Below are 16,428 nucleotides of genomic sequence, written 5' to 3'. Positions count from 1 at the left end.
TCAGAATCACCTGGGGAGTTTTAAAAAATACAGAATCCCAGACAGACAGGTCACCAGGACAAGATAAGGAGTCCAGAAATAGACCCGAATACAAGTGGGAACTTAGTATCTGCTAAAAGTGGCATTTCAAATTAGTGGAGGAAGACAGATTATTCGATACGCTGTTGGTTCAACTGACTAGCCACTCGGAAAAAAATAAAGCTGTCTCTCTATTTCATCCACTCACCAAAATAAATTCCAGATGGATGAAAATGTTCATTAAAAAAAAACCACACACACACACACACACACACACACACACACACACACACACACACACACACACACACAGGGCTACAAGAGAATGTAAGCATTTTCCTTTTATAATCTCGAAGTAGGACTTGCCTTTAACAAACATTCACTGAATACTTATTCTCTAACTTTGTGTTCGGCGCTAGAGATGGGGACAAGCAGGGGTCCTTCCCCTCCAGGAACTCAAACCAGTGAGGGTGGTCTACAACAGCGGTTCCCAGGTTTTAAGATTTCACTAACCATTAAGAATCACTTTTAAATTCTTTGCCTTTTAATAATCTTACATTGGGGCAAGTATGTCTATGTGTACAATACAAAATTGCAAAGCTGTTATAGAAAAAGTTTAGTACACTTTACTACATAAAAACAAATTACCAAAGAACCAAACCAAACCAAACAAAAACAAGTGGCCTCGATGGGAGGGAGAGATAAAGATAGATTGCTTAAGGAGTGTGAGATTTCCTTTTGGGGTGATAAAAATGTTTTGGAACTAGATAGAGGTGGTGGTTGCACAACATTATGAATGTACTAAAAATACTACTGAATTATACACTTTAAAATGATGAATTTTATGTTATGTGAATTTCACTTCAATTTAAAAAAGTAGGAATACAAAATTTAAAGTCAATTAAAACAAAAACCCAAATGCCTTACTGGGAAAAATTTGCAACACAAGAGGGAGACAAGAATTCATTTCCCTAATATACAAAGAGTTCTGACAAATCAACAAGAGAACGATAAACGATCCGGTGTTGATGAGGGCATGGAGCAAGAGACAACCTCGTATATCATTGGTGAGAACATAAATTGCTATGAGGTTTTGGGACTATAATTTGGAAATAATTTGAATGTACATAGTTTTTGACCCAGCAATTTCACTGCTGAGATTTTCTTCTTACAAATATTGTTACACAAGTACTCTTGCAACCCGAGCAAACATATAGGTTCAAAGGTATTTTTTGCATTTTATAATAGTAAACAAACAACCTGTGTGCCCATCAGTAGGGAACTGGTTAAATATGGTACATCTTCTGGGTAGTGGATCCTACCCAATCATTAAAAAGATATATCTATATGTGCTTATGGAAAACTGTCTGAGGCAAGAACTATTAATGGTGTGTTTGGGGGATGAGGGAACACTTAGTATTATATATCCAGTGTGTGCAGATTCTTTAAACATTTCTAGGGGTACACAAGGAGCCACTAACAGTGGTTACCTCTAGAAAGTCGCACTGAGATTAGGGGACAAAGAGAGATTTTTACCTAAACTTCATACCTTTTTGTATTTCTTGAATATTTTTTAACCATGAATATATATTACTTTTTTCTATATTATTTTTAAGGTTAATTTTTAAATTATGAAAATTATGCTTAGGCATAGGAAATGTGTAGATAATGAAACAAACTCAAGTTCCCATCACCTAGATTAAATAATCTAATACAACAGACACAATATGAAGACCCCTGTGTACCCTTCTATGACCTCACTCCCTTCCCCGTTCCCTAGACATCATTCCAAATTTGGTGTTATCAGACATGCATGTTTTTATTCCATGTATTTTTTAAAATCTTCTATAATTTCTATATCTATCAACAAACAACATGTTGTTTTGCATATTTTATCTTTTACATAAATAGGGTTCATCTATACAGTATAGTTCTTAGACCCAGGCAAGTCAGGTCTTGGCCCCTAAGCTTTAGAGAGGTCTCTTTCTGGCCCTTCTCTGTCTGTGCCCCTCCTCATGGGGCAAGGAATCTGAGGGGACATGCACACCTGGAGCCTGGAGCCTCAGGGCACCCAGGACCCCAGAACTCTTGGCCCAAACAGCCTCCAGCGCTACGCAGCATCTATGCAGTACTTTCCAGAATCCATATTTCTAAGGGTGAGCCTTCTACCTAAGCGTATTGTTGCCTTGGACTTCCCTCTCCCCTCCCCCATACACACACATTAAATTCTACGTATTTGGCAACTTGCTTTTCCACTCAACATTACATTTTTTAGCATTATCTATATTAATATTTATAGCTCCAGTTTACTGATTTTCACTCCCATATAGCATGTCTTCAAAGTTTTAAAAATTTCAGATCCCTGGGCCCTCACCCAGAAGATTCTGATGTGGGAGGAGGGGCCAGAGGGGCTGAAACATCTGCGTATTTTTGAAGCTCTGCATGATGCATCTCAGCAGCCGTGTTTGAGAACCATGGGGAGACAAATTCCTCCAGAAATGCCCCTGACTTTGCACAGACCAGTGTTGTCACTTTCTGCTGTCCTTCCTTGTGTCCCCCTGGTCTGCTTGGATGGGCCTCTGCACAGGCCACCAAGCCAGTGGCCTGGTTCAGGACTGGGAGAGCTGGCAGAGGCAGCGGGCACCCCCTTCTGGAGACAAACGTATTCTGAGCATTCTGGTCCCTCCATCAGTCCCCTGCCACCCTCCCGCAGTTTCTCCCTCCTCTCCACAGTCTTTTGCAGCTCATTTAAGGTCTACTCCACTTGGATGCAAATAATTGCCATCTCTTCCTCTTTCAAAAAACGTTCTCACATAATATAGACTTTCTAACAGCTCCCTTTCATGGAGCCTTTATTAATGATGGAGGAGTGTGTGGTTGAGATTCCGCCAGGCTCAAATCCTGGTCCATCCTCTGATCACTGTGTGACCTCAGGCAAGTCACCGATGTCTGAATAACCCAGTTCCTCATGGATAAAATGGGACAGTAATGTCACCTATGTCATAAGACTGCTTTGAGGATTAGAGTTTAAAGGGGTGCCTGGCATGCAACCCAACTAGTTACTGTTAGATGCCAGACCCAGTGCTAATGATTTCTCACAGTGCTGAAAAGCTTACTTGTGCAGGTGCTGTTCTGTGCTCTTTCTGTTGATTATATCATTTATTCATCACAATTCCATGAGGTGAGTGTGCTTACATTCACCTTTATTTTACAGAGGAGGAAACTGAGGCACAGAGATCAAGCAATTTGCCCAAAGGCTCGCATTGGTCACAGAATGTGATTCGAACCCAGGCAATTGTACTCCAGAGCCCATACTTTTAATTACTACCTCCTCACGGCTATCTTTTAGGGCATGTCCTCATACCCACTACACAGCTGAAGACACAAAGGCTCAAAGAGGTGAAGTAACTTGCCTCAGATCACACAACTAATTAATATTAGAGCCCTGGCTTGGACTTGTCCCAGTTCTGTCTCCTTGCATTATCTCCTGTAATTCCATGACAACCCAGCAGGTGTAGTGGCCCTGGATGACAAGTCAGGACACTGAACTGAGATGGTTGAGTGACTTGCTCAAGGTCACAAAGCCAGTTAGTAGGAAGCTTTTTCTGTTGGGGGCGGGGCCCAAGGACATTCTGTTCAGGGCCCAGCACCTCTGCAGCGCCCTGCTGCAGCCCCTGGCCATCTCTTGTCTTTATGATCACGGCTCCTGTTCCCAAGCATCCGAGTTTAGCATCACTTGCTTCTGGACCAGCCTCAGCACAGCTGTCAACGTCGTGCTCTCAAGCTGTCACTCAGCTGAAGCCAAGCCTCAGCATTGGCTCTTGGAGCTTCTTGTATGGCATGGGGCTCTGATTCCATGCCCCTGCCCTCCTGGAGGCAGCTATACTATGGAAGGGGCAGGAGGTTGAAGCCAGACAGTCCAGGGTTCAAATCCAGCTGGATAAGTGTCCTCACCTCCTTTAAGTCCCATTCCATCACTAACATGGAGATAATAATGATCTGTGTTTTGCAGGCTCCTGTGAGGATAAAATGCAACAAAATATGTACACAGACTCTGGTACACAGTAGGTGCTGAGTAAATGTTAGATCCCTTTGCTAGTTCTTTGCTCCAGACCCTCATTTCCTACTGTGCATGCTCCCTCCTCACAGGCCCAGAAGTCCCCACCTTCCCTTCCAAGGTGGTCCCTTGAGTTTTACGAGAAGTCTCTGAGCCAGGGTTGGGGTGGTGTAGAACACACACCCTCTGTGATGTCTGGGGCAGAGGGAAAGGCATACACACCCTAGGCTCATAGGCAGAATAACAGCACCATATATAACTTAGTCTTTGTTCAATGGCCCAACAGAGATTGACTGAGCACCTACTATGTGCCAGTAATCGTGCTTGGTAATATGGCTACAGTGCTGAACAACTAAAACAAGATTCCTATTTCCTATATAGCAGGTCCTTGAATAACGTCATTTCATTCAACATCATTTCGTTGTTACATTGATGAAATGTCATAGAAACTTTACTCTTGTTTATCTCAATTAGCCTATGGTAAATTGGTTTCATTCATTATATCTCATTTCTTGGGTAGGGGGGTGGCTTCAGCAGCTACAGTGTCTCCTCTGTGGTTGCAGCTCGTGCTAGTAAGGCCCATCATGGCTCCAGCTTCTCTCTGGGTCTCAGTAATGCCATCTCCTCCTTTTACAGTTCCAGCCCCAGGGAAGGTCGTGGCTTCTTAAATTACTAATCTTAGGTTTGTCTCAACTTCCCCTGGTCGCTCTTTCTGCCCACCAAACAACTTTGTAACTAATTATTTATATTATAGATTTTCTTATTATAGAATCATCTGACATGGGTCTTGTTTTTCTGGCTAGATCCCTGATATTGTGTCTCTGCCTCCTTGTCTATAAAACGAGGGTTCATTCATTCATTCATTCATTCAACAAATAGGTATCTAGTAGCTCCCTTGTGACCGTAAAATTTACTAAGTGTTGGAAAAATCATAGAGAACAAGAAAGATGAAAAGACATGAAAATCCAGGTGCTGCCTACTCCTTATGCCTCTGTAATGATCAAATGAAATGTTTGCATAAATATCATCTGCTGCCTAGGTGTCAGGAATCACCATCACAAGCAAACATTATCTGGACAACAGACTATTTTCTAAATCCAACTATTCTGGTCCTAGGGCCTTTCCCCACCACCCCTTACCTTTTCCAATACTGAAGAAGAAAGATTTAAGACAAATAAAAAGAAGCCTTAATTTACACCATGGGGAGTCAACTTAAGGGACTCATTATCCCAAGTGGTGGTACAGTTTTAAGCTATAAATAGGTTTTTAAGAACAGGTTTAGCTAGCTCACAAATGGCAGTGGCGTGGAGAGAGAAGGTAGAGATGAGTCTGAGAGCACCCACCTGCTGACCGCCTATTCTCGACTCTGCTGCCCTCCTGGGGCATATAGTACAGTGGAAGGAGCACTGGACAGAGAGTCAGAAAACCAGGGTTTGAATCCCAGCTCTGCCAATCACCAAGTGCATAACGTTGGACAAGTCATTTCATTTCTCTTGAGCCTCTGTTTCCTCATCTGTAACATGGAAATCTTGAGAGTACCTATGATCTCTGGTTGTTGTGACAATTACAGTTTAGAAATGCCTATGAAGAACCTAATGCAGCATGTGGCACTTGGTAATTGCTCAACAAATATTCATTAGTATGATTATTATCTGTTGCAGGCGATTTGGCCTGGAATCGCAATCCTCTCTACTAGCCTAGGAAACTTGGTGTGAGTTGGGCAGAGGGTGGCAATCACTTTTCTCTCTGAGCTTCATTTTTTCATCTGTTAAATGGGAAAATAGTAACCACCTGCCTGACTCAGGAAAGATAAAGTATCATCTAAGAACCAGGTATTATGAACAATGGTACCATAATCTAAAAGTTGAGTCTGGAGCCAGATTGCTGAGTTTTCAATCCCAGCTCCACTCCTTACTTAGATAAGATTCCTTTACTGTTCTGTGCCTGTTTCTTCATATGTAAAATGGAGATAATGGCAACTACCTTGTAGGGTGTTTGCAGTAAATAAATTAATGTAGGTAAAGTGCTTAGAACAGTGACTGGACCAGAGTTTTTTAAGTGTTAAAATTACTAAGCATATTTCACATGGTACCAAAATTGCTTGGCGCTTTGGAATCAAACACATCTGCAGTTCTTATCTCAGCTCTACCCTCTTGCTGTGTGACCTTGGACAAGTCACTTCCCCTCTCTGAATCTTTGCTTCCTCCTCTCTACCATGGAAGGTGATAACAACCCCTGCTTCCTTAAGATAGATACCATGATGCAGTAAAACACATGTGCCTTGCCTGGCATGAGGTAAATGCTCATTGATGGTGCTTTCTCACTTCTTGCCTTGGCTCCTCTGCTCAGCATTTTTGGCAAAGGTATACTTTAATGTCCTTCTGACCTAGAGTACCTTCACTGCCTCTAGAAGTCTCCCCATCAAAGCTGAGGCCAGAACTACAAACTGTGGTTCTGATGCGAAGAACCCTGGATTAGTGGTCAGAAAACCAGGGTTGGCTTGTCTTTGTAATGGAAAGATTCTGATATGTTTTTTTTCTGGGGAGCCATGACCTTGGGCTCCTCTCTGGGCCTTGGGTTTCTCTTCTGTTTCACAATGAGGTTGTTACCTCCTATATGATAACACTCTGCAAATCTGAGATTTGGAGGCAAAGGCCAAGGTTAGGGTTGAGCCTTAGTTGGTCTGGGGATGGGAATGGGTACTGTGGGACTAATACTGAGTACTGCGACATGCTTGAGGCAGGATGCATCCTACTGGCATTGGGGGGTGGAGAGGGGCTCTATAGGGATGAGAAATCAGGTCCACTTTAGAAAACTACCAGTCAAGTGAGAAACCATTGTTGACCCAGCTCTCCTGGGCTGCTCTGGGGGCCCGGTCCTGCTGGACTGGGGGAGAGGGGGCTAGCCCATCCAGAGACTTCATGCTCTATTCTCCCTACCAAAACCTGCTCTTAGAAAGCACCAGGGAAACCTCCTCATACTCATGTGCATACAAATTATAACAGCTTAAAGCACCTTTGTCTTTTTAGACGGATTTTCCTTAAGGAATTTTTTTTTGAGATCCTCTCTCTGCCAAGTTTGTATTTTTCGATTAAGGAAAATAACTTGTGCAACACAACGACTTAAGGATAAACCAGGGCACCAGGCTCCCTTGCAAAATGCTAGAAAGGCTTAAACAGAGGGTGGGGCTAAAGGTGGCATTTTGGGTATCAGGAGGAGGGGCCTTTCTGAAGGGCTACAGACCTTTTAATACATCTACACCATCTACATTGACCAGAAGAGGGCGGTGGAGGATGTCTTGACCTACAGCTCTATCAATGTAACAAATATAAGTAGGCCTGCCCTTAGCTGTGGGGGATACATTCCAAGACCCACAAGTGGATGCCTGAAACAGTACCGAACCCTATACATATTATGTTTTTCCTATACATATATACCTATAATAAAGGTAATTTAGTTTATAAGTTAGGCACCATAAGAGATTAACAATAATAAATAGTAACAATTATAACAATACACTGTAATGAGGTATGAGAACTGGTCTCTGATAACTGAAAAATAAAAGGGCTATTAAATGACTAAAGGTGGGTATCATATACACAGGGAGGCTATTTAGGACAAAGGGAATGATCCATATCCCGGGTGGGAAAGAGCTGAGTGGCAAGGAGCTGGACAGCATGAGTCCACCATGCTACTCAGAACAGCCCGCAATTTAAAACTTATGAATTGTTTATTTCTGAAATTTTCCATTTAATATTTTCAAACCACAGTTAACCTTGGGTAACTGAAACTGAGGAAAGCAAAAAATTGCAGGTCAGAGGCACTACTGTATGTATATAAAGCTCACTAAGGGCTGGGTCTCCTCTCCATTTCCCCAATTCCAGACATCCAGACTTGCCTCCCAAGTCCCTCTACTTGACGTGACCTTGGACCAGCAACCTCCCATCTCCAGGCCTCAGTTTCCTCACCGGTACAAAGATTATATATTCCCCACCTCTCAAGCGACATTAAGCCTAATCAGAACCGATTCCATTAGGTTCAGTGAGAATATTAAGTAACCGGTTAAGAGCCAGGAGGAATGACCGATAACATTTCTCTACCTCCTTGTCAAATCTCCTACAGGACACAAGCTTTTCCGAGCTGTTCCGGGAAGGGCGTGGCCAGGCCACTGCGAGCCACGCCCCAAACAGCGGGGCAGCCTTCGCCACGCCCAACCCTGCGGCCCAGTGTAGGTACCCAGCACTGACGTGCCAAAAACCCCCTATGTAACCTTCCGCCAAGAAAGAAAGTAGTCCCGAACCCGTAGCGGACTCCGTCACCCACGCTAGAAGACATATAAAATCTTAGACTCTCTTTAGACTCGATTCTGGTTTTGAGGCTTCAGGTCACCTTCTGGCATCCTGAAAACCTGTCTTTCTCTAGGTCGGCGTAGGAAGTAGTTCCGGCCCACGCTAGGCCGGTGGGTCCCTCCGCAGCGTGGTAAAGAAGATGGCGACTTCGTCGATGCCGGAGTCGGAGAAGAACGCGGCTACAAAAGTGTCAGGTGAGTGTCAGGTAGATTCAGGTCGGCCCACTGCACCGTACCGTGAAGTGGGTCCACACTGCGGGGATACTCGGCGGCAAGGTCCCAGCCGGCGGGGCTGTCCAAACAGGGCCCCGGGGTCCCAGGCCCTTTAGTCGCTCTCGCACTTGCCTGAGCGGAAACCCAGCGCTGCCACAAGATGGCGTCGGGCCTGGAGCGCAGGCAGCGCCGGGGACAGCCCCGAGTCGCCAGGCCCCGGGACCGTAGCTGTCAGCCCCCTCCGCATGAGAACTAGGGGAGGGGGGAGCAAGCTGCTGACCAAGGGGGGCCCGTGGGCTGTACCACCGTCCCTGCACCCGGGGGAACTCGGGGGTCCGAAGGGCTGAACCACTGAGCCCGGACGGGGCCCTTAGAGCGAACCACGCTACGGGAATCGTGGAGCGGAGAAGAGAAGGGTCATACCGGCCTTTGACCACCCTCCCGGAGATAGGGAAGGTCCCTAGACTGGGAGGCAAGGCTTCTCGGTCATATTTGCCCGGAGCTCCCTTCTGTACACACGAGAAAGCCTCGCCCTGTCGGAGACTCAGTCTTTGTGCCTGCGAAATGGGCACACGAGTGCAGCTGGGTGGGTCATGGTTGCCGGCGCCAGTAAGGTGGCTCACCTGTACCAGTCCTCGTTACCTCTTCTCTCAGAGTGAAGGCCCCAGACCCCGCGCCCCGCTGTCGGGCGGCCCCCGGAGTCGATGGAGGAGAACGAGGTGGAGAGTAGTAGCGACGCGGCCCCTGGGCCTGACCAGCCGGAGGAGCCCTCTGAGAGCGGCTTGGGTATGGGCACCTCGGAAGCCGTGTCCGCCGACAGCAGCGACGCCGTGGCCGCCCCAGGGCCAACAGAGGCCGATGACTCCGGCGTGGGGCAAAGCTCGGATCGCGGCAGCAGCTCTCTGGTATGGGCCGTGCAGGCCGGCGTGGGTGGAGGCAGGGACCACGGGCAGCAATGCCTGGCAGCCAAGGGGAGGCAGCCAGCAAGGCTGGCTTATAACTAATGTTCGTTTTTGGTTTACTGTGTGTCAGGCACCACGCCGAGCCCCTAACATGGAGTTTCTTGTTTAAGCCTCGTACCTTGTAAGGCACATACGACTCAGAAAAGGAAACCGAGGCACTGAACACTGACAGAGCCAAGATTCAAATCTAGGCTACATACGGTCTTATCACTGCTCTTATTCACTGCCTTCACTCTTTGAGATAGATGTAGGTGTCCTGGTTCGAGTTTTGGCTCTGCCTCTGATTCACCAAGTACCTCTTTGAGGCTTTGTCTTACCATCTGTAAAATGGAGCGAAAACACCTGCTTCTGAGGGTGCTCTACTGTGAGCTCCACCAGACGTTTTCTTGGAAACACCTCCTAAAACCATTTCCTCCTGTCTCTGCCACTTCCCTATCTCCCTGGTGGTCTTGAACAAGCTACCCAACTTCCAGCTCTCCGTTTCCCCACCTGAAAATTGGGAGTGATGATTATACCTGCCTCCAATAGGGTTTGTGTGAGGATTAAATGAATTAATATGTGCAAAGCAATTAAAACAGTGCTCAACACATAGTAAACACTCAGTATTAGCCATTACCATTGTTATCATCTGCAAGATAGTGATCATTTTAAAGACATCACATTATTATTATCAAGACATCACTTTGGGGTCCAGGAGTTTCATTAATTCAGCAGAGGTGGGCCTACCATGTGCCCAGCTTGAGTTGGACCTTGGCGATACAGCAGGGGACAAGGCACATGTGGTCCCAGACCTTATGGAGGGTACAGTCAGACCTGGGAGATGTAACTTTGCAGAGTTAATGGTGCCATGATGGGGGGACACAGGCAACTGCAGCACAGAGGATGGAGAGGTTCTAACTTAGCCTTTGGAGTTTGGGTCAGCTTTCTAGAAGGGGTACCAGCTAAATGGCAGTGAGAGAGCTGAGTAGGAGTTAGCCATGGTGCAGTGCTGGGAAGCATTTCAGGGAGAGGGAACAGCTTATTCAAAAGCCCAATGAAAATAGCTCCTCTTGGCTGTTATGTGGGAGATGCTGGGCCCTTTACTTGACCAGAGCCAAGGACTTTGAAACTTGTTCTTGGAGGGCTCTGCAACTAGAGATCTTCTTGCACTGGTCCTCAATAAGGCTGAGGGTGTAGGCGATTCCACTCACCATGTCCTTGAGCCGAGGAGCGCTGTCTAGTGGGTGGCAGCACCCCCTGCCCCATCCCCAACTCCTAAACTCCCTCTCTCCCTGTTTCTTGTCCCCCCAGGAGGAGGTATCTGAGAGCAGCTCAAGTACAGACCCCCTGCCCCATGGCTACCTCCCCGATTCATCTTCTGTATCCCATGGGCCAGTGGCAGGGGTGACGGAGGGCCCCCCAGCCCTCGTGCACTCCAGCGCACTCCCAGACCCCAACATGCTGGTATCCGACTGCACAGCTTCTTCCTCGGACCTGGGTTCAGCCATCGACAAGATCATTGAGTCCACCATTGGGCCCGACCTCATCCAGAGTGAGTCGGGCAGAGGGTGGCAAGAGTTGGCCCACTGGGGTTTCCCTGTGGAGCCCAGCAGCGCAAACTCAGGCAAAAAGCCCTACTACTCTGAATGTGTAACGTGGGAACAATAACCTCTGTCACATAGTGGTGAATGGTGTAAAGATACAGCACAGAAAAATTCTTAGCATAGTGCTTGGTAGGGGATAAGTGCTCAGTACAGAAATGGTAACACCTAACTTTGTACTGGGGGTCTGTTCTAAACACTTTACATTTAGTAGCTTTTTAATCCTTCTAGGAACCCCAAAAAGTAGGTACTGTTATCCTCACAGTGTAGAGAAATTCGAGGCACCAAGGATGTAAAATAATTTACCCACTGTCACCAGCAAGTGTTGGGCCATGATTTACCACACTGTACTGTCTATTGATGATACACGTAAAGGCCATAGCAGGTGGAAAAGCCATGGGATGGTCTGGAAAGCCAACCCTAAGAAAGTGGTGCAGGAGCTGGGCCTTAACCTTGGGCAAGTTTGGAGAGGAAGGAGGGTGACTCTCCAGGTTTAGTGGTCAAAGGCAGGGCAACTGGGTAGCCATGGCATCTGTATAACTGTGGGCTGGCTCCTGGACGGGCATGGCACACAAACCAGACCCCCAATATCCCTGCTTTGGGTGGGTAATGGTGGGGGAGCCAAATGAAGCTCAGAGGGGTTCGCAGCTGGTTTACAGTCACATGGGTGAGCCAGAATGAGTGTGGGCAGTGACAGTTTATTAGCTGGGAATTCCCTCCCCACGTGTCTGCCCAGGCTGCATCACTGTGACCAGTGCTGAGGATGGTGGGCCTGAGACTACACGGTACCTGATCCTGCAGGGACCAGACGATGGTAAGATCCTAGGCGTCAGACCTAGGGAGCCCTGCAGTAGGTGGAGGAATAGGAGAGGCTCTGCCACAAAGTCACTGTGATCTTGACAGGTTATCCACTACTCTGGGCCGCGGTTTCCCCACTGTTACTCTGGTAGGGAGTTGGGTTCCAGGATCCCTGGGCCTGCCTCAGAAGGACAGCTGTAGCTCATGCCCAACCTCCTCTTCTACTCTTCTTCCCTCTGATTCCCTCATCCACCCCCAGGTGCCCCCATGGCATCACCAATGTCCAGTTCCACCCTGGCCCACAGTCTGGCAGCCATCGAGGCCCTGGCTGATGGCCCCACATCCACATCCACGTGCCTGGAGCCTCCTGAGGAAGCCCAGGGTGGGCCCAGCTCCCCAGCACAGCCTCCCCCAGCTTCTGGCACTGAAGAGCCCGACCTACAGAGCCTGGAGGCCATGATGGAGGTGGTGGTAGTGCAGCAATTCAAGTGCAAGATGTGTCAGTACCGGAGCAGCACGAAGGCCACACTATTGCGCCACATGCGGGAGAGACACTTCCGCCCAGGTGCATTGATAGCTGCCTGCCTGGCTGAGACTGCATAGGTCAGGGTGGGGTGCCAAGAGCCAGACATAGAAGCTTGTTTTACTGCCCCCTCAGCAGCAGCAGCAACTAGTAAGAAGGGACGTCCACGGAAGTGGGGCACCTCCACCAAGACCCAGGAGGAAGAGGCACCAGAGGAGGAAGACGATGATGACATTGTGGACGCTGGTGCTATTGACGACCTGGAGGGTAGGCCACCATGGCTGCCAGGCCTGCTACCTCTACCCCCATCTATAAATACTGAGCTCCTTCTGGCCCACATGGAGAGCCAGGAAAAAGGAATTTGTACAGGTGCAGCCACAGGTGTCTTCAGTGTAGAACAGAGGAGTTGGAGCCCTGGGACCAGGACCTCTGTGCAGTTGTGCAGGTTGTGCACTGACAAAGAGCACTTCTAAGAGGGCCGCATTCACATTTGTCCAACAGAAATAGAATGCAAGCCACATATGTACTTTTTTTTGTAGCCATGTTTTGTTTTTTTTAAAATGAAAAGGTAAAATTAAGTTTAATTATATATTTTACTCTATATCTAGAATATTATGTAGTATGCAGTCATAAAAATTATTAGTTATTTTACTTTTTTTCATACTAATTTTACTTTTTTTCATACTAATTGAAATTGGGTGTGTATCTTACACCTAATTATGTCTCAGTTTAGGCTAGGCATATTTCAAGGGCTCAACATCTAGTTACTGGCTCTTGCATTGTCATAGATTCTGGCCAGTCATACAAAGATTGTAGACTCAAATGTCTATTTCTTTTTCTTAGTGGCTGTAAAGTGTGTTGAGAAAAGGGTAGCTTTTTCTAGTTCACATAAAGGTGTTGTATAAGGCAAGGTGTCAGGAAAGGTGCAGAGAAAGGACTTCAGGGGCCTGGAAAGGGATGCACACCGTCAGCCAAGGAGCATCAGGAGGGCTGCCTGGAGGGCTTGGAGGGGTGAGCAGGGATCAAGAAGTAGTCCTATGAGTGAGGCAAGGGATCGGGACTGAAAGGGTGGATCCAGTACTGATGGCCACCTTTTCTTACTGTCCCCACAGAAGACAGTGACTACAATCCAGCTGAAGATGAGCCCCGGGGCCGGCAGCTACGACCTCAGCGCCCCACTCCCAGTACCCTGAGACCCCGTAGGAGACCTGGCCGGCCCCGGAAGCTCCCCTGCCTGGAGACAGACCTCCCGGATGGTGAGACTTGGTCTTGGGAGGGCCTCTGTGGGTGGGGCCAAGGGGTGGGCTCCTTCCCTGCTTGCTTTGGTGGAACCCTGGGGATTGAGGGCAGTGCAGAGCAGCATATCTCAAACTGGGGTGACCTGCAGGTCTCTTTGATAAGGGGGAAATCTCTCCCAAACCAGGCTTGAGGAAAAACCTTGAATTAAGAAATCATATATCAGCCTTATGGAAAGGCTTTTCAGTGGTAAGTTGTTACAGCCCAGAAGGTTGAGTCTGTATAGCTGAACTAGTAAGATAAGTTTTAAGTATTATTACCGAAAAGACAACAAGGCTGAGGCCTGAGACTGTATCCAAAGAGCATTGGCTTGGAGCAGTACAGGCTGGGGAAAGGAATGACCTATCGTGAGCAAGCATGCCAGCTCTGCCACCTACTAGCTATGTAACCTGGAGCATGTTACTTTGCCTCTTGAATCTCCTGTTCCCTTTTTGTGAATGCAGGTGATAGTATCTGCCTTTAGGATTGCTTTAAAGTGTAAGTGTACACCAGAAAGCACATGGTAGCTTTGTATATGCAATTGAGAGTTGTTACATTTTTTGTCTCCTTTTTAAAATAACTTTTTACTGAGTTATATGTGTGGAAAAGCACACTTCCAGGCACAACTCATTGAATCTTCACAAGGTGAACACTCTATAAACTAGCACCCCAATCAAGAGAACGTTATATTGAAAGACTATTGATGTGTTTACTCCCATCTGTTCTCCAGCCACCCAGGCTCCCTAGAGAAAACCAATGGGGTTAAAGTGCCGCTGTTGCTCTTGTCAGGTCAGTGGAGCAGTTGTCATCTCCATTAACCAAATGAGGAAATTGAGACCTAGAGAGAGAGTGGCTTTGCCTGAGGACACACAAGTGATTGATGAGCAGAACCTAGCTAGCAGATCTTACTGGGAAGGGTCCCCAGCGTTCCTGCTGCTGCTCTAGACTGTCACATTTAAGTCATGCTGTGCTGACAGCATGTCAGCGGCAAGAGGAGGGATATGTGTCCACACTGCCCTCTATCTGTACACAGGCTGTCCCTATCTGTCCCATGACCTGACGTGCCAGTTAGTGGACTATGACAATGTATAAGGGGGATATATTTTGGCCGCTGTCACACCTGCCTACATTTGTCCTGGTGTGTTGTGGCTGATTTGTGACCTGGCACATCTGTGGCAGGTGTGGAAGGAGAGCCTCTAGTGACTTCCCAGAGCGGACAGAACCCTCCGGAGCCACAGGACCCTGAGGCACCCAGCTCCTCAGGCCCAGGACGCCTGGTGGCCTTGGGCAAGACGGGTAGGGTTCCCGTGGAGCCCAGTGTGAGCCAGTCAGATGCAGAGAACACAGCACCCTCCTGCCAGGAGGAGCCCGATACCCCACCCCGCCGCCGTGGCCGACCCTCCAGGCGCTTCCTAGGCAAGAAATACCGCAAGTAAGTGGAACAGAGATGAGGGTTGGGGAGGCAGCCAAGTGGCCCCAGCCCAGCCAGACCTCTCCTCAACACCCTCCTGGCAGGTATTATTATAAGTCACCCAAACCACTTCTGCGGCCCTTTCTGTGCCGCATCTGTGGCTCCCGCTTCCTATCCCATGAGGACCTGCGCTTCCACGTAAACTCCCATGAGGCTGGAGACCCCCAGCTCTTCAAGTGCCTGCAGTGCAGCTATCGCTCCCGCCGCTGGTCCTCACTCAAGGTTCGTGAGTTGTAGCTGGAAAGGAAAGTGGCTGGGAAAGGGAAGGCACAGGGCATGGTAGAAGAAAAGAGGCTGCATGAGAGAAGGCAAAACCTGACTGGTGGCGCTGAGAAGAAGTGGTTAACAGGGCCTTCCCTGGCACCCACTACTGCTGCTTCAAGGAGCACACATCTGAGTCGTCAGGGGCTGTTTTGCATGCCTCACTCACACTGCAAAGCAGCATCGCATCTTTAGGGATGCTGTTTGCATGGTGGGCAGCATAGTTTGCTCGTTCACCACCATAGCCAGCAGATGGCAGTAACGCTGGTTTTATCTAATTCAGTATGCTAAAAATTTTCCAGCAGATAGCAGTAACATGTCTCAAGAGGGGCTCCTTTTTCTCATTAACCCAAATGTGTGGTGTGGGCCTGCAGCAGCCCCGAGCCACCTTTTGCCCACTACCCAAGCCTCGGAGGCCACTCTCATTTAGGCCTCATGCAGCTCAGGAGGTCAGAGGTGTCAATAGTCTCATTTTACCGACTCAGGAAACTGCAGTTTGGCTGGAACAAAATGAGGCAGCAAGTTGGCTGTCATTGGGGATGGGGGGGTGGGGCGGTCTTCAAACACAGATGGCCAGAACCCCTGTGCTTTGCATGCCAGCATCCTCTTGACTCATGACCTGGAAGTTGTTTTCTAGAACCCTAATAGTGGGGGGCAAGGGGGCTGTCCCATACTTCAGTGGGGAGGGTGTAGACTATGGAGCTCTGCAACCTGGGTTCAGCTCCAAATTCACAAGGTCACTCTGGGACTATGATAAGTCACTTTACTCTGAGCCTCAGTATCCTCCTCTATCAAATGGTCAGTGGGCAGTGTGGTACAGAGCAGGTGCTCTCAATGGGGAGAGTCCGCAACCCTTACAGGCCCTGACCCTGGCAGCACTCCCTCATTCTGTGAGCCTGCTCCCACGGTAGCTCTAGGGCTG

At 48.0% G+C, this 16,428-nt stretch overlaps 1 protein-coding gene and 1 long non-coding RNA gene across 9 annotated transcripts in view; one reads left to right on the top strand and one right to left on the bottom strand.

The window, feature by feature from the left end:
- Positions 1–1,816: 1,816 nt before the first annotated feature.
- Positions 1,817–8,290, bottom strand: LOC120603743 (uncharacterized). Its single transcript, XR_005653107.1, has 3 exons — positions 8,070–8,290; positions 5,419–5,588; positions 1,817–4,034 (listed from the first exon to the last, which is right to left on the bottom strand). It is a non-coding gene; the product is annotated as an uncharacterized LOC120603743 (long non-coding RNA).
- A 183-nt stretch (positions 8,291–8,473) lies between these two features.
- ZNF335 (zinc finger protein 335) overlaps positions 8,474–16,428 on the top strand; it is a 23,987-nt gene continuing 16,032 nt past the window's right edge. For 2 of the 8 annotated variants that reach the window (XM_039864462.1, XM_039864460.1), the window contains exons 1-9: positions 8,475–8,618; positions 9,291–9,541; positions 10,889–11,129; positions 11,915–11,992; positions 12,236–12,541; positions 12,635–12,766; positions 13,612–13,755; positions 14,954–15,206; positions 15,290–15,467. In XM_039864462.1, the coding sequence (XP_039720396.1) occupies positions 9,341–9,541; positions 10,889–11,129; positions 11,915–11,992; positions 12,236–12,541; positions 12,635–12,766; positions 13,612–13,755; positions 14,954–15,206; positions 15,290–15,467 (1,533 nt within the window). In that variant the 5' untranslated portion in view covers positions 8,475–8,618; positions 9,291–9,340. Of the gene's footprint in view, positions 8,619–9,290; positions 9,542–10,888; positions 11,130–11,914; positions 11,993–12,235; positions 12,542–12,634; positions 12,767–13,611; positions 13,756–14,953; positions 15,207–15,289; positions 15,468–16,428 lie in introns of those variants that run through there. The other 6 variants (XM_039864466.1, XM_039864465.1, XM_039864463.1 and 3 more) reach the window with 5 other exon arrangements.

This window comes from Pteropus medius, unplaced genomic scaffold, assembly GCF_902729225.1.
Source record: "Pteropus medius unplaced genomic scaffold, Ma_sr-lr_union100, whole genome shotgun sequence".
NCBI classification, from domain to species: Eukaryota; Metazoa; Chordata; class Mammalia; order Chiroptera; family Pteropodidae; genus Pteropus; species Pteropus medius.
The sequence above is the reverse complement of the archived record's forward strand: the minus strand, read 5'-3'. Positions and strand labels throughout refer to the sequence as shown.